We start from the raw sequence: 25,187 nt of genomic DNA, 5'->3' as shown, positions 1-25,187 counted from the left end.
GTTGACCCATGAACCAGGTGCCAAACAAGTAAACATTACACAGGATGCTTCCAATCTGCAGGGGACATATTCCAAGATCCCCTGTGGATGCCTGAAACCACAGATAATACCGAGGCCTATATATAGGCCTGTTTTTTTCTATACATACATTCCTATGATAAAGTTTAGTTTATAAATTAGGCCCAGTAAGAGATTAACAGCAACAACGATAAAACAGGACAATAATAACAATATACTATAATAAAAGTTAGGTGAATGTACTCTCTCTGTGTCTCTCTCTCACGATATCTCATTGTATTGTACTCACCCTTCTTGTGATGATGTGAGACGATGAAATGCCTATTGATACATGAAGTGAGGGGAATGACATAGGCATTGATATGGAGCAGTCTACTACTGACCTAACGGTGCAGCCAGGAGAGGATCATCTGCTGCAGATGGTCCAGGATCACTGAGCTACGGCAGTGTCAATGACTGGATGTCAGGAGTAGATGATGTGGATGATTAACAGGCAGGTGACGTGTAGTGTTTAGACACTGGACAAAAGAATGATTTATGTCCAGAAAGAAATAGAGCTGTATGGTGGGAGACTTCATCATGCAACTCCGTGCACGGAACAGTGCACAATTTAAAATTAATGAATTTCTAGAAATAGAATACAAATATGAAATGGAAATTTCTAGACATCTCCATTTAATAGTTCAGACTGCCCTTGGCTGTGGTTAACAAACTGCAGAAAGCAAAACTGCAAATAAGTGGGGGGACTACCATAGGATTCTATCAACCCTGGATGCCTTTGTTGAGCACATGGCACACAACAGTCATGAATTAGACCTAGACCCTAACCTGTGGAGTTTACAAAGATTACACACTGGGAAACAGAATTACAGAGACTACACTAGAAAATGCATGGCATTATGGGGCAGGTACCCAAAGCTTGAGGGTTTGCAGTGTGTTTCTGAAGATGAGGTGCCTGGCAGACACCAGAGGATGAATAGGAGGAGATCAGGCAAAGCAGGTGGGCAGAAGGGAGGTGTGGGGGGCCTTAATGACATGTTCAAGAAATAAACAGAAATGTTTGGCATGGCTAACGAAAAGTACCTGGCACAGCCAGTTGAGAGGTGAGTTAGAGAGGTAAGTGGAGGGCAGGCTGGGGTTTAGGGTGGGTGGACTCTGTTCCTCCTCATGAGTCATATAGAGACAAGTAAGCTTTTAATGAAGAGGAGTGGGTTGATTAGATCTGATAATTATAAATATCACAGGAAATTATTGGAGCAGGAGAAATAGAGAGGGTAATGTGCTTGGGAAGCTGAGGCTGCCCAGAGCTCCCAAGGGCGAGGCACTGGGGCCAGAGCAGAGGCAGTGAGAAGTGGCAGGTGGACAGCACATCCCGTCATTGACCAAAAGGGAAGTCCTCCTCCTCCTATCTCAAAATCTCCATCCCTCTCTGCTTCCATCTTTCCACAGTGTCCTCACAAAGGCGGACTGGATGTGACCCAATGCAATATTTCTTTAATTTGTCTAATATTGCCAATCCTGGAAACCTCTCATTCCAAGAAGCCCCACATCTAGAATTTCCAGCCCTAGACTTGGCATTAAGAGAATAAGTCTGGGATGCCTGAAAAAAGTAACACGGATGCATTCCCTTAGTATTGTTCATCCCTGCTTCCTCTCTTCTTCAGTGTGGCTTCAATGTCAAAAATCAGAGAAGCCCTAAATCTCAGAGAGTCGAGAAATAAATACATTAGCATCATTCCCTTTAGCATTTCCAGAATAAATATTCAGATTTATTATTCAAAAAGTAAGAAAATTCTAAGTGAATATTTCTAGGAAATGACTTCCACCTTTAAGGCTTCATCTTATATAGCAAGCAATAAAAAGTGCTCATTATGTGACAGGCATTATTCTAATCTCTTCACAGTCAGCAGTTCATTTAAGAAACAGAACAATGCAGTGGGTACTAGTGCTTTTGTAACAGATGAGGAAACTGAAGCACAAAGACTAAGCAAGATGTGCAAAATTGTTTGGCCATAAAAGAGCATGACTCTGCTGGCCAAGACATTCAGGCCACAGAGCCTACTTCGTCTTTCAACATGGGTAATACCCTTCCTGCTGGGTGGTTTGGGCTTAGATTTCGGGGACATCATGTACCCTCAACTCTTACCACAGGCCTTTCTTCTATCTGCCACAGTTTTTATACCTTCCTCGCCCCCCATCCTCCCTTGCCTGATGAACTTCAACCCTCTGTGTTGGTATTATGTACATAGGGAGGGAGACAGAGAGGAGAGGACGCACGTTGGAGAGGCATCTGGAGAGAAGGCTGAGAAGGGAAGGGGCTGTGTAAAACAATCAGTAAATAAGTGTTCAAGGGTCACAGCAGGCAAACTGCTTCCCCTTTGGCCCCTTCCCCTTTCTTCTTGGCCAGGTTAGCTGCACTGATGTGTCGCTGTGATACCTCCTGGTGCTACATCCTATTATGGCTAATTTACGTCCTGCGTGGGCTTCCTCTCAAAATGCTGACATGACGCTGCTACAGCGATGTTTACTTTTACACCCTCGAGTACCTATCAAGGCAGACATTGCAACATACAGACGCAGTCAACCAAAAATGTAAAGAGAAGGAAAGTATCAAGAAAAGATTTACAGATGGGAAGTAAGACTTTATCAAGGGAAGAGGTATACATGTTTATATTAAATACTTAAGAGTATAGCAGGGAATCAGATTTTCAATTCTTATGAAGTAGCTAAGCGATAGCAATTTTAATAGACATTTATTAAAATGTTTTAACATGAATACTGGCAATTATATTTAAGCTGCTAATGTGATAAGAATTATTTCCAGACCACAGAGGATATTGATATACATCTCTAAAGCCCACTATGTAAGTGTTAATTGAATGCATTAAAGTAAGTTGTAGTGCAAAGGTTGTGAAGAAATATCTCCAAAATAAAAGGCTTACATGAATCTGATGGGGGATATTTTGAGAATGTCAAATTTACGACTGTATTTAGATAAAATCCAAAAACAGGGAAAAGCAATTCATGATAACAGAAGTCAGAGAAATGAACTATTGATAAGAAAAAAGGATGTAGGGACCTTTCTAGAACAATGGAAATGTTTCGTATTTTGATCTGGGTGATGGTAGCACAGGTATACGTATGGAGAGATACATAAAGATTGGTTGAATTGTACATGTAATATATGTGTGTTTTACTGTATGCAAATTATAATCTATTGTTTAAGCGTTATAAATGGTGACATAGGCCCTAACATAGCAGCAAAAGACACAGTGAGGAAAGGCTTTCTAAGGGTGTAAAACTAAGATAACTCATTGGTTCATTCAACATTCATTCATTCAACAACTATTGACTGACAGGCTGCTGTACTTTCACATATGAATACAAATAAATAAGGGGCAGCCACTGCCCTTAAATTGATTTCCTGTCATAGCAAATCAGCAACTATAACACAGTGTGGAAAATGCAAAGGTAAGCTCAGACACGACAAGATGGAGGCACATAATGGGGGGGCTGGCCCAGGCAATGGCTCTTCCATACCATATACAACGTCCTCTGTGAGGTGCTCCTGTCTGTCTCCACAGACTCCACTCTAGCCATTTCTCAGCATCTGCAGTGCAAATGTGCCAGGGCACCCACTGCCACCACAGCCTTAAAGGCATTGCCTTGAAGGAGGTGTCCCCTGCTTGGAGTCTTTTCTCCCTTTTTTGCAGGTACTCTCCTCTCCTGAATTAAATACATGCAACTCTTCCATAGAATCTTGGGAGAGAGTTGGTAATTATTCAAAGGGATCCCTGACCCGGAAAATTAAGACCACTCTTGCAGCAGGTGGGGAGCGGTTAGCAGAACAGAGGAGTTAAATTGTGATGCTCTGTGAAGAACAGATTTGAGGGAAACAAGATGGACAGCAAGGAAACTGATTTACAAAGCTTCTATAATGGTCCAGGGGAGAGAGCATGAGGGCTTGAAATGGAGTCACAGTAGTGAAGACAGGGCAGACTGGGTAAATTCTCAGGAAGCAACAGCTTGGAGACTGGCAGGATTGGGAAGTGAGATTTCCAGGTGCTTGGGTGTTTGGTGAGGCCATATGCATATCTGGTGAGAGATCAGAGAGTGGAGGAGGAAGACGCAGAGTGGAAGAGGAAGGGGATGGTTTTAGTGAAAGACAATCGATTATTATCTGGGGATGATATATCTAGGAAACGTTAATAGAATAAATAAGCACATTAAGTCTTGTCCTTGGATCCCTGTAAAACCATCCCTTGTTAATTCTACAAATGTGTGCACGGATTCTGCTATGTACAGCCTTTGCTGGTGTCAGAGAGAACATATGACGGACTGAACATGGATTCTGGTCTCCATTCATTTTTTCTTTTATTTTCCTTTAGCAATTTTGTTTCTGGGGTCTGTACTATCAGACAGGAACTAGGCTCTGAGAGACAACCATGGCACGGAAGAAAGCCCGTACCTGTGAAGAGCTTAGATTTAAATGACATTATTTGAGCATTTACAACAATGGGTTGCTCAGTGGTATAGTGAGGAGGAGTTAAACTACTCAGGTATACATGGAAAAGCCTCTGCCCAACTGCTAAGGCTTAAATAACACTTGGCTGAAATGAGCTATCATAGCCAAGCTCTGCAGAATACATAGAAGGAATGAGGGAATGAGGGCATATGAAAGAGTGATGCAGTCCCGTGGTTTTAACTGTGCCCCCTGGACCAGAAGCAGTGGCGTCCCTAGATAACTTGTTTGAAATGCAGATTATGTGCTTCCATCAAGCTGTGCTGTATCCAAATTTCTGGGGTTATTCCAGGGCTCCTGGGGATCTCACAGGCTCCCCAGGCGGCTCTCTGCTAAACACTAAGTCTGAGAATCACTGCTCTAGGAAAATAAAAAGGTGAAGAAAATGGCATGCTCTGTGGCAAGAAAGAATGGAAAACAGCTTTTTTTGTATGTAAATGAAAGCTCAGGCATGGCTGGAGCCTGGAGTGGAGAACAGCAAGCTGATGAGAGAGGGCACTGAGATGGAATCAGAGATCAGGTCACCAAATGGTTTGGAGCAATTTGGATTTTATCTTGGGGATGGTGGGGAGGGAACCATCCGCGGTTTCAAATCCCGGAATGAAATGACATTTTAGGTGATCCCTTTTGTTATAGTGTGGGCAATGCATACAATACTTTACCTTTCCTCTAGTCTTTTCCTATCTTGTCATATTCAATTAAGACATAAGCAGATAAATGAATAAGTCCTAACAACTCCTTTCTTTCTACACTTTTGTACTGCTTTGACTTACTGATGGATTCTAACAACTTTCTTAAAACAATAAATAGTTTCTAAAATACTACAACATGTAATGCACTTAGAGCAGTAAGTAAAGAATTCAAATTCCAGATCAAGAATGCCATCATTCCCTAGAGCCACGTTTCAAGGGCACAGAGAGAAATCTCCCACTTAATTCACTGACAGCGTGGTTTGCACATGAACAAGGGAGAGAGGATTGCTGTTCATGATTCAGTTCCCCAGGCATCATCATATCCCCTGTCACTAAACAGCCGAGGTGGAGCTAAAAAAGAAAATGGAGTTGACGCCATCCACTGTTTTCTTGATGATTCCAAGCATAGACTACAATGGTGAAGAAATAGAATCCCCAGGGAAACTGGGGGGCCTGGCACTTATTCAGAACATCAGCCACATGAAAACATAAGAGTTTATGCCAAATCAAATTGTTTCCGCAGTGCCATGGGAGCACTAAAGCTACAGTGATGCGTTCTACTTCACGATATAAGGGACTACATTTGAGCAGAGAAAGGAAGGTGGACAAGAAAATTCACAGTACAGAATAGTGTAAACAGTTCGGAAAGAAAAAAATGCACATTTTACTTTTATACTAACGGATTGTCCAGTAAAATACGCATTTTTTTTTTCTTTCTGAACTGTTTATACTAACCCAGAACAATCTGAAGGCCTCTAGAACCATTAATCTGCTTTCTGTCTCTGGGATTTCTCAATTCTGGACATTTCATACAAATTAGGTTATACCTTACGTGGCCTTTTGTGTCTAACTTTTTTCACTTAGCATAATGTTTTCATGGTTTATACATTTGTAGCATGGCTCAATATATCATTCTTTTTATATTGAATAATATTCAATTGTATGGATAGACCACATTTTGTTTATTCCTTTCAGTAGATGAACATTTAGGTTGTTTCTAGGTCTTTTGCTATTATGAAGAATCCTACGAATGTCCAGGTTTTTGTGCAGGCTTGTTTTCAGTTCTCCTGGGTCTCTACATAGGAGCAGATTCCGGGTTTTTTGATAACACTACATTTAAAATTTTGCAGAACTGCCAAACTTTTCCAAAGGGGAAGCACTGTTCCACAAGTCTATTACCTATGTATTAGAGTTTCAATTCCTTTATATCTTTGTCAACACTTGTTATTGTCTGAGTTACCTTTTATTTTAGCCAATTCTGGGTATAAAGTTTATCTCATTGTAGGTTTGATTTAAATTTTCTTATTTATTAATGATTTTAGTCACATTTTTCTCTCCTTATTGATCAATCGTTTATCTTGTTTGGAGACATACTTTTCACATCGTTTACCCTTTATTATTGAGCTGTCTTTATATTGTTTACTACAAGAGTCACTTTAAATATTTTAGAAAAAAACCTTCATCAGATATAAAATTTTCAAATATTTTCTCCCATTCTATTGTTTTTACACTGTTCTGATGACCTATAAAACATAATAGTTATCAATTTTAATGTAGTTCAAATTATCATTTTTGTCACTGTGATTTATCTAAGAAACCATTGCTTAATCCAAGGTCACAAAGATTTACTTCTGTGTTTTAAGAATTTTATAATTATGGCACCTGCATTTAGTTCCATGGTCTATTATTTCATTAATTTGTATATACGGTATGAAGGATGGGTCCAACTTCATTCTTTTGCATATGGATATTCAGTTGTTTCAGCAATATTTGTTGAATAGACCCTTCTTTAACCATAGAATAGTCATGGCTCGCTTGTTAAAATTGATTGATCATAAATGTGTTTATTTCTGGACTCTTAATTAGATCCCATTGACTTATATATCCAGCCTTATGCCAGTATCACATTGTTTTGATTATTCTGTAGCTTTGTAGTAATTTTGGAATTGGGATATATCAGTCTTATAATTTTGTTTTCTTTTTAAATATAGTTTTTTGTGGTCTGGATATCTTGCATTTATGTGTTAATTCTAAGGTCAGGTTGCCAGTTTCTGTAAAATGTCCAGCTATAATTTCAATATGGATTGTATTTTATCTGTAGGCCACTTTGGAGAAGCATTGCCATCTTTCCAGTATAATGTCTTTTAATCTATGGCAAAGAATGCCTTTCTCTTTGAAGGGTTCTTTAATTTCTTGAAACAATAGTTTACAGTTTTAAATGTACAAATCTTGTACTTGTTCTGTTAATTTATCCCTAAGACTTTATTATTTTTGATGCCATTTGTATTTATAATTTTTTTGTAAGTTCATTTTTGAGCTGTTCATTGCTGATTTATAGAAACACAATGGATTTTTGTTTGCTAATCTTCTATCCTGTAAACATTCAGAACTCATTTATTGGTTCTACATTTTATGTGGATTTCTTTTGATTCTCTATATGCACGATCATTTTATCTAAGAATAGATAATTTTGCTTCTTAATTTTTAATCTAAATCGCTTTTATTTCATTTTTTTACATAAGTGCCCTGTCTACAATATTCAGTACATTATGAAATCGAAGTATTGAGGGCAGAGATCCTTGTCTTGTTCCTCATCTTAGGAATAAAGTTTTATTAGGTTCAGGAATCATCTTTCTGTTTCTCATTTATTGAGTGTTTTTATCATAAAAGGGAGTTATATTTTGTCAAATAATTTTTCTGAGTCTACTGAGATGATCATTTGTGAACTTGTCGTTTGTGATACTTTATCTATTAATATGATGTATTACATTCAGCGATTTTCATGTCTTGGACCAATCTGACACTCCTCGGATAAGTCCAACCTGGTCACAGTGCATAGATATTTCTCTATGTTTCTGGATAGGGTGTGCTAGCATTTTGTTAAATACTTTGTGTTTTATATTCATAAGGGACTTTTGCCTGTAGTTTCTATGGAATGTCTTTGGTTTTAGAATAAGGGCATGCTGGCTGCATGGCTGATTGGGAAGTGTTCCTTCCTCATCTATTATGACACTAAGTTTTGAAGGTGGCTTCTTACACACGAAAGGATAACTTCCATGAGCATAACCAGAAGGGCATGTTACCTACCTAGATATCAAGAAATAAAAGGAAGAGAGAAGTAAAGATAAATTTTAGAACAACTTAAGCCTATCCATAATTGAGGACATATTTAGATACAATCACTCATTTGCATATTTCCAATGTTTTCACAGGCAGACAGAATGTCAAATCCAGAAAGATTATGTAGATTTCCCAGACACACAAATGAGCCCTACCATATTCAGAAAATGCTGAATTCTTTTTTATATTTTAATCAAATTTAATTAAACTTTAGCCCTCGTAAGACAATGTGCCCAATTTGCTTTCTTGACTTTAAAGTGTGGCCATAATCAATCCCATCTTTTCAAGCCATAAACTTTATTTTACAAGTTCAGTTAGCTTTTAAACATGAAGTGGTATTTCTTGCTTCAGAGTCTTTGTGTTGGAATAACCCCTTCTCATTCTCCCGGCTACCTCTCCCCAAATTGCATACAAGTTTAATTTCAAGACCTAGTTCTTGAAATTACTTTTCTTGGTTTATTTTCTCATTTAGCAGGGAAGGCAGGCTCTACTCACAGGGCAGCAAGAACATGAACCAGATGTCACTCTTGATGAGTGACATTTCTCACGGTCTGAAAGGTGGAAACGGGAATGGATTGTCGGAGGTCAGAGCCTACCCTCCCCAGTCTCGCCCTGATCGATGGTGCCCCTTCCTCCAAGCCCTGTTTTGTGTAGTGCAGGGACCGTCTCCACTCTTTATACTCTGTTTATATATTTCCTCCTCGAGTGTCTCCTGTGAACTCCATTTGGGCAAGGACCATGTCTTATTTGACATTTTAACCCAGTCAGAGTACTTGGCACATGTTAAATGCTAAATCAATAAATACTTAGTGTTTTAGTATTTTTAAACCTGAAGGCACTTCTGTCAAGACTGTGCACACAGTAGCCAGATCTGTCTTATTAGCTTCTACCACCCAAACATGCTGTCTCCTGTAGAATCTTACATTTTCTTAAAATGATTAGCTTCAGTAAAACCTTGATTCAATGATATTGCTACTTTTTTTTCTAGTACCACCATCTTGTCCTTTTTTTGTTCCATTTTTCTTGTTGAGGATTCCTTCTTTCCTTAACATTCACTAACGCATTGAGCAGGCAACGCGCAAGACACAGGACTGTAAAGGCACACATGTTAGTGTATGTCAGAGGAGCTGCAGAAGAGCCAACTAAATGGGCAAATAAAATGTTTGTCCCTTATCTGTAAACTAAAGCTAACAAGTGATTAAACTCTCTACACATACACACATGCATGCATGTATGTGTGAGGAAAGTAAAGTCTCTACTTTAGTAATCAGCATATTACCTGCCTTCTATTTAGCTCATCTCAATATATAACTGGAACATGACATTCTGCAGAAAGAAGTTGTCTCTGTTTTATGCTTCTTGCCTATTTTAAAAAATAACTATTACATCTGAATCCATCAGTGTAGAGTCATAGCTTCAATTCCTTTTTTTTTTTTTTTTTTTTTTTTTTTTTTTNTACAGTTTACAGGTTGGAGGAGCACAGTCAACTGGCTTGTCTTCTCTGAGTCTCAATTTGCTTACCTGCCATGGGTCAGGAGATCATTTAGCTGGACTAGTGTGGGACTGGGTAGTGGGGAAAAGTTCAAATGGAATATCTGAGCCCATGATATGACAGATGTGACTTATCTTTTTAGAAATCACTAATTACTAACTCTATTTATGGACAAGCACCAACATTATTTCTTCTGGTTTTATATTCATCAAATGGTCTTTAAAAAGCTTTCCTCATATGTGAGTCTCTAAAGACTGCAGTGTTCAAATTTTATAAGGCTCTTGGTGAGGCAGATGGTAAAACATAAAAGTTGTTCTGATTTGAAATTGAATTGAATCCAATACTGGCTACATGTTATTTTTCTAGTAGCTCCAAATTAATTCCTTTTTCATTTGTTTCAGTGTGACTTCCAAGTTAGAATTTTTTAAAATGATTAATTTGATTCATTTTTTAAGGTCTCTTTTCCCGATTTTTATTGTGAGATAATGCAACTGAAAACAATAGACCAGGTCCACCACCCAGGTCTTTAAAACTAGAAGGCTGTCAGATCCGGCCATGCCCTTGTCTCTTTCTATTTTTATGTTGACTTACACTTACTTATGGAAAGCTAAATTCATAAACTAAGCTCTCTGAAGTGATGCCTCACCTCTTTCACATTTAGACAGAATACATGACATTATTTTCAAAATGATATATGTGATACCTAATGGATATCTTTAATTTTTAAAGTTCATATGAGAATTCATCATTCAAAACATTATGGCTTTTGCACCCACTGAAGACTTTCCCGTCATCTCATTTATTACTATGAGTCAACTTAATTTTTTACTGAAGCATCTGGAAATGAACTTCCAGTACACTTATCTATCCAGAGGAAAAAGAGCACTAATACAGACAAGCTGAAAGTGAAGGCAAAAGCGCCATTTTTTTTAACGATTCTGTAATTCTATCTACTCATTTCTCTCAGTGTCTCCTGTCTTCTGCCTCAAGGTCACCTCTTCCTTGTCAAGATAGCTCTTGGCCATTTGCTTATCAGAAACTCTGCCAGATTCAACAAAATACTGCAGCCAAGAATAAAGCAAATATAAGGAGGAGGATTTACTATAAACAGCAGCGTGAATGTGGCTGAACTTAAAATGCTTATATAACTTCGACATCACATGCTTCCTTCAGCACCTTTGCATGCAATCTGAAATGTTTTTTAGAGCAGCACTGTGCTCTGTGCTTCTTCATAAACCAAGGCGGGGGCCTTGTCATTCTATTTCACCAGATGAACCAACATTCAGGAAGATTTCAACAATAAGGGAAGAGTACCTTTGCCCACAGAGAGCTCTAGGTCCAAAATAATTTGAAGTACAGCTCAAGAAAAAGTTTCTAGTGCAGCATAATCATTAAAAAAGAGTCCAAGAGAGGAAATGGCTGAGGCAGGCGTATGTTATAAAATTTAATCAATTTCACAGAAAGGCCTCAACGGAACACGAAGAGTACATTCTGACTATGTGTGTGCTGGTCCCGTCCCTGTGTTGGTCCTTATGTGATCTCCCTCCTTTACTCCTTGCCACATCTTTACCCTACAAACTTCGTACCACTGTTAGTCCCATTTTACAGATGGACAAACAATGTCTAGAGAGGTGACTGTCAAGGTTGAAGAAAGAGTAAACCTGCATACCCATTTCAGGTATAACAATCAGTCAGTCCCAGAGCTTCACACAAACTTTATTCTCCTTGTTCCTAAATAATTTCCTGTTTCTCCTATATAGGAGAAGGTCTGACAATTCCCTTTTGAGCCCTGTATTTTCCTCCCCAGCACTCCTTCAAGTGTCCATCCTTTCAGATGACTGGTAGTGGTGCTCATTCTAGCCAATCCATTTATGCAGGACCATACCATGAGGTTTTTACTCAAATGAGTATCTTCTTAGAATGTCTATCTAGTCTTACATTATTCTACAAATGGTAGGACCATCATGACCTATATTAAACACAGAAAGGATTTGTGTCAGACTCAGTTCAGATAAATAAGTCTATCTATCTATATATAATTTACTTTTATTTCTAAACTTTTTTTAATTTAAGACAAAGAAGCAGAAATGAAATTTCCACCCTATCAAACCCAGCCGAATCTTGGTTTCTGCGGTGATCTTGCTGCTAAAGTCCTTCTCTGATCTCCCTCTAGTGTCTTTCATTCAGTACTACATTTACTCATCAGCTTAATGACCAAAATTGTTCCATCATTCATTCACTTGGCTGATATCATTGAGCACCTGTTTTGGGCTGGTGTATGTGCCATGAACAGAACAGACCTAGGCCCTCCCCTCGTGGGAATCACCATCTAGAGGAAGGCTAAGCATTAAGGAACCATGGTGGCCCAGGGGCCTGAGAGCACTCCTCCCATCTTCCCTTTTTCTGCAGCCCGTTTCTATTTGCACCCATTTCTAGCCCTTTCTCCCCGGTGTAAAGCCTGCAGCTTCAGCTGTATTTGGTACAGAATAAGAAGACAGGCTGGGCAGATCAAGGAGAAAGAAAAGGACAAGGTCATGAGAAGAATGAGGAGGAACCTTCCAGGGACTCCATAGCTTCACGGGCTGGCCTGCAGAGGGGCTTGAGTTGTTGGTTAGTGAGAGGTGTTGAACCTGCCTATGGAAAATAAGGCAGTGAGGAAGAGAGATTGTGAAGAGTGTCGCTGGGGTCACACATTGGGTCCCTTTCAATGTCCTTCAAGAAATGAAGATTAAAAATTTCTTTTACATTGATTTTGGTAACAAAGATATACTTTCAAAAATATCATTGTAGGGTAGCTCGCACCTGTAATCCCTGCACTTTGGGAGGCTGAGGAGGGCGGATCACCTGAAGTTGGGAGTTTGAGACCAGCCTGGCCAATATGGTGAAACCCAGTCTTCACTAAAAATACAAAAAATTAGCCAAGCCTGGTGGTGCATGCCTGTAATTCTAGCTACTCAGGAGGCTGAAGCAGAAGAATTGCTTGAACCTGGGATGCAGAGGTTGCAGTGAGGCAAAATCATGCCACCACACTCTAGCCTGGACAACAGAGTGAGACTCTGTCTCAAAAAGAAAAATCATTTGTGGGTAAATTGGTTCAGATATTTATTTGGTTCTGCACAGATATATATGTATTTATGTGTGTATATATATGTTTGTGTGTATTTATTATGTTTAATGTGCATATAGCATTTGTGAAAATACCGTGAAAGTCAGGAATAGATTATGATGAAAGAAAAGAATGGGAAAGGGGTAATTTAGCTGTTGGGGTGGGAGGGAGGGTTCTGGCCAGGTTTGTTGAGGAAGCTTCAAGACGAGGTGTGCATGACGAATCAGCATTATTTAGGGGAAGGCTCCTAAGCAGGGCATGCAGCATGGGCCACTCATATATAATGGCAAATTATTAGTAGAGGAACCAAGGATACACCCACGTAGCTACAGGGGAGCAGGGCAAAGGCAGAGGCCACACCACCGGGAGCTACAAAGGCTGGATAACAGGCCCCCGATGCATGCAGTAAAGGCCACATTTAGATGCCACCCTAGACCCACAAGCATGACTGAAATGATCAGGTGAAGCTTCCAAAGCAATGATAGAAACTAAAATCAGAGTTCCCAGAAATCTGCAAAACTGAAAGTGATAATTATCGATCGTTAGAATTACAAAGTGCTGTGGGAAAGAGATCCCAACTAGCTGAGAAAATCAAGGGAAGCTTGATGATGTTTACACTGCCTATTTTTAATATAAGCAGTTTTTAGACATGCTGAGATTGAGCTGAGGGAGAGCAATGTAAGATCAGAGAATTGCAGGGGAAGGCACAAGATAGAAGAGAGGAGTGAAACCCTAAGAGAACAACCAGTAGTTAAGGTTTAGCAGAAGAATGGCAGATGGAAGGACTGCAAAGGGTGAGAAGGTACATAGCACTCTTGTGTTATTGGCTGGCTTTGGAGAAAGTGTGAGTGCACTGAGTTCAGTCCCAAAAAGCTCCACAAGAGACAGCGGAGCTGCGGGAGTTCCTTTCTTTCTATACCAACACTACCACTCTAAGAGTCTGGGAGCAAGTATATGAATTAGTTTGTTATTTACTGTGTTAGTTCATTTTCATGCTGCTATGAAGACATACCTGAGACTGGGGAATTTATAAAGGGAAGAGGTTTAATTGACTCACAGTTCTGCATGACTAGGAAGGCCTCAGGAAACATACAATCATGGAACAAGTGGAAGAAAACATGTCCTTCTTCATATGGCACAGAAGAAGTACTGAGAGAAGTGGGGAAAGCCCTTGAAAAAACCATCAGATCTCATAACTCACTCACCATCATGAGAATAGCATAGGGGAACCACTCTATGATCTAATCACCTCCCACATGGTCCTTCCCATAATACGTGGGGATTACAATTCAGGTTACAATTCAAGATGAGATTTGGGTAGGGAAACAAAGCCAAACCATATGATTCTGTCACTGACCACTCCCAAATCTCATATTTCTAACACTTCAAAACATAATTATGCTTTCCTAACAGTTCCCCAATGTCTAAACTAATTCCAGCATTAACCCAAAAGTCCAAGTCCAAAGTCTCATCCAAGACAACGCAAGTCCCTTCTATCTATGAGCCTGTAAAACCAAAAGCAAGTTAGTTACTTCCTAGCTATCTTGAGGATACAGGCATTGAGTAAGTACAGCAGTTCCAAATGGGAGAAACTGGCCAAAACAAAGGGGCTATAGGCCTCATGCAGTTTGAGTCTAACAGGGCAATCACTAAACTTCAAAGTTCCAAAATGATCTCCTCTGACTCCATGTCTCACATCCAGGTCATGCTGATGCAAGAGGCAGACTTCCAGGTACTTGGGCAGCACCATCCCTGTGGCTTTGCAGGGTACAGCTTCATGTACCCTGCTTTCATGGGCTGGCACTGAATGTTTCTTTTCCAGGTGCACAGTGCAAGCTGTCAATGGATCTACCATTATGGGGTCTGGAGGATTGTGGCCCTCTTCTCATAGCTCCACTAGGAGTGGGGACTCTATGTGGGGGCTAAAACCTCATATTTCCCTTCTACACTTCCCTAGCAGAGGTTCTCCATTAGGGCTCCACCCCTGCAGCAGACTTCTACCTGGACATCCAAGTGTTTCCATACATCCTCTGAAATCTAGGTGGAGGCTCCCAAAACTCAAATTTTGACTTCTGTCTAACCAGATGACCAACATCATATGGGAGCTGCCAAGGCTTGGGACTTTCACCCTCTGAAAAAATGACCTAAGCTGTACCTTGACTTTTACCCATGGCTGGAGCTAAAGCAGCTGGGACACTTGGTACCATGTTCTGGGACTACCCACAAAACCATTTTTCTCTCCTAGGCCTCTTAGCCTGTGATGAGAGGAGCTGAGAAGGTCTCTGACATGCTTTGGAGACAAATTACCCATTGTCTTGGTGATTAACATTTGGCCCCTCATTACCTACATGAATTTCTGCAGCAGACTTGAATTTCTCTAGAAAATGGATTTTTCTTTTCTATCACATCATTAGGCTGCAAAATTTCCAAACTTTTATCCTCTGCTTCCTTTTTAAACATAAGTGCCAATTTCAGATAATCTATCTCAAGTTCAAGTTCCACAGATCTCTAGAGCAGGGGGAAAATGCCATCAGTCTCCTTGCTAAAGCATAGCAAGAGTGACCTTTGCTCCAATAAGTCCCTATGAATTTCCAAATTTTTCCACAATTTCCTGTCTTTTTCTGAGCCTTCCCAACTGTTTCAACCTTTGCCTGTTACCCAGTTCCAAGGTCACTTCCACATTTTTAGGTATCTTGATAGCCCCACTACCCTGATATCAATTTGCTATATTAGTTCATTTTCATGCTACTATGAAGAAATACCCAAGAGTGGGAAATTTATAAAGGAAAGAGGTTCAATTAACTCACAGTTTTGCCTGGCTATGGAGGCCACAGAAAACTTACAATCATGGCAGAAGGGGGAGCAAACAAGTCCTTCTTCACATTATGGCAGGTGAGAGAAGTGCAAAGTGAAAGAGTAATAGCCCCTTTCAAAATCATCAATCTCATGAGAACTCACCCACTATCATGGGAACAGCATGGGGGAACCACCCCAATGATCCAATCACATCCCATGTTTACCCTTGCCCAACATGTGGGGATTACAATTTGGATTACAATTCAAGGTGTTTGGGTGGGGATACTGAGTCAGACCATATCAGTACCCTAAAACATTGCAGGGTACTTGGACATTGGAAGGGATTTTTTTCATACGGAGCAAATCAGATGATGAATATTCCTGTAAGATAAGCAAACATAGATTACTAAGACTGACTCCTTAAAAGCCGAAGTAATTATATTCTTGGCACTTTTGGCTATATTTAGGTTTCAAGTATAGTTCTTTCACAGGAGTCCATATTATGTCTAAGAGTCAGTCCTTTAAGAAATGATCATATATAACTGAACAAGCATATAACTGTGATGCAGGACTATGATAAAGGATAGAAGGGCTTTGCTTATTATCAAAACCCATTGTCACTACCAGATATGGGTTATTTCCCACAGAACACTCCATTGATAATTCCTGAAAAAGTAGAAATGGATACACATGGATAGAACATTTTGAATATACATAATCCTGCTGGGACATTCCAAATCCATTCCTCCATCTAGACAACCACCAATCCACCCATCCATCTATGCATCCAACCATTTATTCAATAATATATTACCCATTGCCATGAACTGTGCAGAGGTACACAAGTGGAAAAACAGACATTGTACCTGCCCTCCAAGGCTGACAATGTAGTGAGGAAAACAGAAACACAGTTGCAATTAAATTGGTAAGTGCTTATTTAAAATCTTTCCCTAAAATAAAAATCAGGTAATGAAATATTCATCAAAATCAGAAAAATCAAGTATTAAACTAAAATTTATGATAGAAAAGTTCAGACTCTAGGACCTAAACTTATACGTTAAAGATGACTTCAATAATTCAAAACTTTAAGTCAACTTCAGTGTTAATATTTTAGGTAGTACTGTCAAGAATTTCTTCACTAGCATCTCAACTTTGCCTTGATTATTCTGCCAGTTCTTCTGTGCTATCGCCATTGCAATAAATGGCTCCATTCACTCACTATGATTTTTGTCCATACTTTGCTAAAAGTTACTTCATTTCCTTGGTCTTACTAATTGATTCTTTCTTACAAGTCACTATTTTAGTCCTTGCCTGGCCTTCCCAAAAGGGAGTTTCAGATTTAGTTCCTTGACGCAGGGATGTCTTTTTCACCAAAATATCTTAGTATGCCTCATTAGGTTATACACAGTATAGGCACTGATATGGTCTGGCTCCGTATCCCCATCCAACTCTCATCTTAAATTGCTATCCAAATTATAATCCCCACTGTTGGGGAAGGGACCTCAGGAGGAGTAATTAGTCATGGGCGTAGTTCACCCATGCTGTTTTTGTGATAGTGAGCTCTTATGCCATCTGATGGTTTTAGAATGGGGCTCTTCCTCCTTCGCTTTGCATTTCTCTCGCCTGCCCAAGGCCATGTTTGCTTCCCCTTCTGCCATGATTGTAAGGTTTCTGAGGCCGCTCCAGCCACACAGAACTGTGAATCAATTAAGTCTCTTTTCTTTATAAATTACCCAGTCTCAGGTATTTATTTGTAGCAGTGTAATAACAGACTAATACAAGGCACTCAATATATTTATTGAATGTATTTGTTACAGATCAAGAATCACTAGTGTTTAAGAAAAAAAGATTTGGAAAAGAATAATCTATTAAGGCTTGACTCAGAGACAAGAAAATAGCATAAGCATATGTGTTAGCTGTAACAGGATGATTTATTGACCTTCCTTTGTTCATTTAACCTGGTACAAACATAGCCATCAAACTGCTAAATATAGCAAAATATAGATAGTGCTGTAGGTCAAAAAATAAGCCATTCAAATCAACTTGCAGTGATAGCCAACTCACAAGTTTATCCAAGAAGTTAATCACATGAATTGAAAGCAAAAAAGAAGCTTAAATTTAAAATGTAAAGACAATGACCTATCCAAATGTCAAAAGTTATCATTAGATAATATAACTATTATTTCAAAGATTCAACATCTAAAATCATAAAAAACCAAAGTTGTATATGAAGTTGATAAATAACCTATTTCAGATTAAGCCCATGAATTTTTCCCACCTTTGGTTCAATTTAGAAATATGCTAAATCTAATTTTAGAGCCAATTAACAATTCAAAACACATGCATTATCTCTATTAGGAAAAGTAGTCAATTAAATGCCTCCTAGATTGATCACAACATTGTAGGATGATGTAAATATGTCCAGGATTTTCCTAATTAGCAAAACTGACTGTTATCTTTTCATCCCCAACACAATCATGACACACATCAAATCTAATTCTCAGCTGGTTTTTAGGTGAGACACGTGTTTTGTAAATTCTCAAGATACTCCCTTGGAATATATTTTTAAAAACAAAGAACAAATCCTTGGTTATTTATTTTAGAGTCTGAGTCTAAGTCCTTTTTTATTACATACATTTCAATAGACTCATTATTTCACTTCAAACCACATACTGCATAGCCAGGGCTTATATGGAAACTGGACATTTTTCCAAGTTCTTTCTCCAGGAACGTTCCCTCAATTCAGGATATGCTTTTCTATACCTGTTCCACTACTTCATAGCAGGTGTTGCAGTTTCTCTAGTTTTGCCTCCAAATTCAGCAGAAACTTTTTAGTCAATAAGAGAAAGCTGCAGGAGTAGAGATGGAAAATGGATTCCATTGGTGGTAGTTTCAAAATGAAGGTTCTTCTACAAATAGTGAACTATTTTCTGGAGTGAAAATATTCCTCAGTATTGTTCAGAATATTGCAGGGCTAAACTACCACTTCCAATATAGGCTTATTTAATATTTCAAAGTCAAGACAGATGATTTCTCAAAAGCAAGGCCCCAGGCCACACTTACAACATAACATGTAATTTTTCTCCATATTTTGCTACATTTTAATGTTTTCAGTTATTAGTGACATGTTCTATACTAGACTGATTTTCAAATATTTCCCTTGGAAGAAGGAATTAAATTACTGTCAAAACATCTTTGAACCTCTTAAAAATCTATACATGTTCTTTTAAGGTTGCAATTATATAGAAAATGACTACCAAAGAGTGCATCAGAGAGGCAAGAGTTAAGGAAAGGAAAAACAGGCTACAAAAAACCAAAGGGGCAAGAGGTCTACATCCTGTAAAAACTGATGAAATGCTGTATGCCTGTGCAGGTAGTGCCTCAGTCAGTTCATGCAGCTAAAAGATAATGCCTCAGGCCATGTGGCTTAAATCACAGACAAGTACTTCTCAGAGTTGAGAGGCTGTAAAGTCCAGGATCAAGGCACTGGCAGACCTGGTGTCTGGTGGTGGAATTCTTCCTGGGCTATATTTTCATCATATTTTCACATGACAATGAGACAGACAGGAAACTCTAGTGTGTGTTCTTATAAGGGCACTAATCCCATCATGAGGGCCCCACCACCATTGTAACTTCCTCACCTCCCAACAGCCCCACTTCCTAATACAATCACTTTGGGGATTTGGGTTCAACATATGAATTTGGTTGAGTCACATCAAGTCCACAGCAGGTCAAAAGAATCAAGAGCACCAATTGCAAAGTCACACTCTCCCAAACTGAGAGGCCTGAGGAATAGCTGCAGGTTCCTGAATGTGTTGGTAAACTGCCTCAAGACAACATAAAAGCCGAATAACCAAACACTCAGCAGTGTTCACCTACTGCCTACCTTGCCTTAGTCCAAATACAAGGACTAGAAATATAAAAATGTAGGCTCGGGGTGGGTTGGAGTTTGGGACAAAGGTCTGGGATGCAGGTGAATGTGCACAGCCTCTGGGTCCCTAGGATTGTCTTATAACTTTTCTGGGCACATATACACTGCATGGAAGAATTTAGAATCATCTTGAAATTTGAAACCAAATTACTATACTGTCATATTAAAAAAGAAATAAATTATTTAGTCCCTAATCTGAGTTTTAGCTGACCATATGATTTATAGTTCTTTGAGCAGAGAATAATTAATTTGGTATTCCCCATAGTTTCCTCTGTATACAATTTATATATAGGCGATTTAAAATTATGTTTTCTCATTTTTTAAAAAATTTATTGGGATGGAACCTATTAAAGTTCAAATAATTACTCTGTTGGTGGTGTATAGCTAAAATAAATAATAGGAAATTCTCTAACAGGTTTTAGGGAGCTTTCCAATTTTCCACTTTCTTACAACACAGTCCAAATTCATCAAATACTAGATATTACTTTCAAAAGCTTAAAATTCAGTTGCGGTGCTCCATGGGACACACATCTGCAAAGGGAAACGGGGCATTGAATGAAGCACACATCCACAGTGATCTCTGTCTACCTCACAGAAAATGTGGTCCCTTTGTAAGGCTTTTATATGGGTCAAAATACCCTACCTGCCGAGTTCAAAGCCACACAAGAAGCCCTCAAGTAAAAAGGAATTGGGATTACTTTTTTCTCTCTCTCTTCCTATTTCTTTCTGTAAAATAAAATAAAAATCTTCATGAGGAAAAGTGGCATAAAAATAATGGCATTTTCAATAAGACCTGCTGGAAAATATAAAGTTGAAAAGGCTTATTTACTTATAAAAATGCATAGTAAAATAAATGGTCGGCATTTAAGGCAAGAATGTTATCACTAACAAAGGTCTGTTATGGGCTACATTTACTAAATTTTGCAAAAGCAACCATAAAACGAAAGAAAAAATAGTGTTCCTGTTCATACCTTGGTTGCTAAGTTTCAAAGTATTTACACTTCAAAGTCCTAGACTGTCTAACAGAAAGTGAAATAGTTCAGTCATGACACTAGCTCTAGGGTATGGTTTTCCCCACCATTTACCTTTTGTCTTGTAGTTTTGTTTCTCTCCTAGGGAACTATTTTTAAATGTAGTAAATTCTGTAGTAGTAAAAATTTCTAAAGATGATTGATGAAACTTAAGGTCTTCTGGATGTATAAAGGTCAACAGCAGCAGCATTAATAATACAATGTTAACAAAGGAAAGTTATTGTCTTCTTACCAGTTACTGGACACAATGCTAAGCACCTTTGATGCATTGTGTTATTCAATGCTCACAGCTCTATGTGGTAGGTAAAATGTTGTAATTACCCACATTTCATACAAGGAGGCTACAACTTAGAAGCTCAGCAAATTAAGCAATGCCAATGATCAGTAAATATCAGAGCCAAGGTACAAATGCAGTTTTGTCTGACATAATCAGAAACTCTTGAACAATCTTTGTTCATCAATTTCCCCCTACCCTTACACTCTCTCGGGGAAATGTTGCCAAAAGTTTTGCATCAGAATCAGAGTCCAAGAAAATGTGATCTCACAAAGTCAAGGATTCGGGTAAATAGGAGTAATTAGAGAGGTACTGCTGACTTTTTTCAGCTGAATAATTTTGTTTGTACAAATAAGTCCTGGGGGTGTGTCTAAAAATACAATGGATGATTGTGCAAATGGATGACCAAATTACTGGACATGGAGTTGAAGAAAATTTTCCCAAACTTTGCATAAAGTCTGCTATGCTCGAAAATGGCCTTTGTGAATGGATTTTCTGTTATTTACTTTTCTTTCCATCCCTGTTCAAGGATACAAAGAAAGGACCTCATTTCATCTCTGAAGTCTCTCCACCCAAAACTGGGAAAGCATGTGAATTTTGTAAGACAAACAGAAAATTATAGTAATTGGTGGAGGAGTAATTTAGAGCCAAAAGGAACCATAAAAATTTTTAGCTCCCTAGAAATTCACAGAAACCTCACAGCGGGCATTTGATTTTTTTTTTTAATGCCATTGAGTAGCCTTTGGGATAGCTCTACTTCTTCGCTGATGCCAAACAGACAAATAGAGTGCTGTGATCCAGACACTCTTCTTTGTGGTATACATAGCCTTCTTAGCTATAAGCAGACTGTGACCTATGACTGATACTTGAATTATAAAGTAACAGCCTAGAGTGAACACAACCTTTGTTTTCCCAAGATATTAGGGAAAAAAGCGTACCTACACAAGCAGAAATAAACCACAGGTAATTGTTCGGTACTCCAGATGTTCAAACACAGATTTCTTGCACTTGGTCTCAATCAAAGCAGTTTTATGTTCCAGTGAATAAAAATGGAGTGAGTGGAGATCATATTTATCTCTACAAATCACGTAAGTTCTCAGGACAACATTGCCCTGAGAAGGTGTAAGGGTAGGGGGGAATGTGATGAACAAAGGTTGTTCAAGAGTTTCTGATGATGTGAAACAAAACTACCTACTTCACAATTAAAGCTGCTTTTTTTCTATGAATTAGCAAGTCCAGTAACAGAAAATGGACACTTTCAACTCATATTTGACAGTAACAGCTGAAAGACAAACAAAACAAAAAGCTTCAACCTATCACTCGAATAACAACCTTTAAAAATATTGTTCTACCGTGGAAAGACAATTCGATTTGGTTTGTTATGTAAATTTCAACTTAATTCTTAAAATTATGGAAATATAAAATCTTCCAGACTGCTTACCACAAATAAGAATTTAACTATTTCTGTATTAGAGGTGAGTTTAATTGTCTCTCCATCTCTCTGTCTGTCTGTCTGTCTCTCTCTCCATCACTCCAATGTTTATTTGTGGAGAGCCACACACAAATTACTACCACCAGAGTGTCTGCAACTTGAAGGCAGGAATCAGATTCACTGTGTGATTCGTTCTGTGCCCTGACAATCTCTGGCTCATAGCAGTTGCTCAATAAATATTTGCAGAATAAACCAAGGAAAGTAACACTGATATTGATCTCTTCCCCCCGTTTCCATGTCTCACTAAAGCAGCTATCTCCAAGGTGCTGGTGATTCACCTTTTCAGTACTAATGGTATTTTCAGAGGTGGAGCAGCCATGGGTAAGGGAATGGTGGACTATTCAAAAGGAGAGTTATTCTAAGGAAACTTCTCCCTTGCAATAAGGGCTGCTAAAGAAGGAAAAGTTATCTTTTTCTATTATGTATCCCTGTTTATAAACACATTTATAGCGTTATAAGATAATAAGTAATATGAATTGGTTTTCCACCTTGAAACCATCCCACAGATATGGAAGACTTTACAATGGTTATGAAACACAATCTCACGTTCTTTACCTTGACCATAACCACATGAAACCACCAGTAATCACACATCAGCAATTTCATATGTTTCAAGCTGATCAAAAGCAAGCCATGGCTGATAGAGCTGGGAAAGGAGAGGGGAATGGCAGGGCAGGAGAGGGCAGAAGAACTACCAATTGCATTTTATAAAATGAGTTGAGAAATACTGTCTATAGTTGATAGAACAATAAATAGAGGCTTAAGCGTTTTTGAAGTTACCAAGGTGACTGACAGGAGAAAAACTGAAGGTTACATGTATGTATCAAACACAATGAGGTGACAGGAGATGCAGAATGGTGAATCCCTATCCATAATGGCAAGAAATCGATCAGACAACGTCTTAAAAAATAAACAATTGCAGACTTGACATATTATTTAGGAATCTGGAGGTAAATCCCCCAAGATCTGAAGACATAAATAGTTAAATGTTTTGCTCTGGGGTACAAAACTAGGTAAGGATGGCTATGGGGCAAAGAGGTTGTAGGTTTTCCTTGTGAACCTTCGGTACTATTTGGTTTACTTTAACCATGTGTATGTGTCACTTTCCTATAAACATATATCTTAAGAGAGTAACATAAATGTCTAACTCATGAGTTTGTTGTAAATATGTAGTGAAATAATGCATCAAAGATCTAACATTTGAATAAAGGAAGCATTCATAAATAATGGCTATTACTTTTACCTTAATTTTTATTGATGCATAATAGATGTATATCGTTTCAGGGTACATGTGATAATTTAGTACATTCATCTAATTTTTGCAGATCAAATCACTGTACTTGGGATCCATCACTTTTAGAATTTGTCTTTTCTCTATACTAGAAACATTTGAAATATTATCTTCTATTTTGAAATACATAGTAGACTACTGTAAACTTAGTCATCCTGCTGATCTATCTAACACTAGGTTTTGTCTATCAAATGGTGGCTATTGCTTTATAAAAAACAGCCAAGGCTGAATAATTCAGATAACGCAGATACACTGTTTCTATAAAAAGCACATTATGTTTTATGTTTTGTGAAAATATGATATATGCAAAACACATCACATATTGTAAAAAAATAGTGTCTGTTTTAATTGTATTAGACATTATACAGGCATTTAAAATGTATGTGTATGTGCTCTTGAATAAGAAAAAATACTATTTTCTATTATGAGCTTCAATCTTAAATTGTCCACAAGACTTTACTAAAACATTTATACCTGACAAAATCACTTTTTTGTCTATATTTCAAAATTTTTCAACATTTCATCTTCACTCATGAAGACTTTCAGAACTGAGACTTTTTTAATAGCTTTAATTAGAGCTAAATTTTTTAAGAAAATGATTGAATTAGATTGAGCTGAACGTAGCTATCAGAAAGCAAAAACAAAGCCAAAGCGAAGAAAAAACTTTTGATACTGACATATGCACATTTTAAAGTTAAAACAAGGGAAATTAAATTCACTTGTGGAAAATGCAGAGTTAATTCTGCATGGATTTCTCCTGTTCTTCTAAAAGGTAGAGTGAACCAGAGCTGACCCACTTACCACAGTGTGGATGAGAGGCTCCAACCAGAAGGAAAATACAACCTTTGGAAATCTCTCCTCTCTTTTCAATGAAAGTCTCCAAGTGCAGTTCTGGTCCACGCTCAGTCTGACACATCCCTCCCCCGTCCCCACCTCTCAACACACACAGCAGATGAGGCTGATTCCTGTAGATCGACTTTAAAAGAGAAAAAGTCATTCCGTAAAACAAATCAGCTCAGGTTGACTCAAAGGCTGCCCCAAAATCAGTCCACAGCAGTTGGCTCCTGTCCTTTTATGACTGGATAGCTGGAGTGCAGCTCGTTAATTAATAGGGAAGCCTTAGCCTGCTCAAGGTAAAAAAAGAAAAAAGGCTTAATTTCTGAATGTGCATTGAACTCTAATATGTGCATTCCTTTTATCTCTAAAAACACTCAAATTAGCCAGCATGATGAACATTAAAATCCACACAATAAAAAAAATTAAAGGTTTACACAGGAGGACTGGAGTTGGAGTGGGGCAGAGGGAAGAGGAGGCGTGAAGACCAGCAGCCTTATTTATTGGAGGGATCAGAGGCTGCCAAGGGCCAAGTCCTTGCTTTCTGTCAAAACACTCCCAGCAGGTGGAGCGGAGGCTGACTCTACA

At 38.5% G+C, this 25,187-nt stretch overlaps 1 protein-coding gene across 1 annotated transcript in view; it reads right to left on the bottom strand.

The window, feature by feature from the left end:
- Window positions 1–24,899, bottom strand: part of MYO16 (myosin XVI) — a 603,751-nt gene extending 578,852 nt beyond the window's left edge. The window contains exon 1 of the mRNA XM_037729044.1: window positions 24,567–24,899. Coding sequence (XP_037584972.1) covers window positions 24,567–24,762 — 196 coding nt within the window. The 5' untranslated portion in view covers window positions 24,763–24,899. The remainder of the gene's footprint in view (window positions 1–24,566) is intronic.
- Window positions 24,900–25,187: the final 288 nt, after the last annotated feature.

The sequence above is a fragment of the Cebus imitator genome, unplaced genomic scaffold (genome assembly GCF_001604975.1).
Source record: "Cebus imitator isolate Cc_AM_T3 unplaced genomic scaffold, Cebus_imitator-1.0 Scaffold14, whole genome shotgun sequence".
Taxonomy (NCBI): domain Eukaryota; kingdom Metazoa; phylum Chordata; class Mammalia; order Primates; family Cebidae; genus Cebus; species Cebus imitator.
This window is presented reverse-complemented; position numbering and strand designations above follow the sequence as displayed.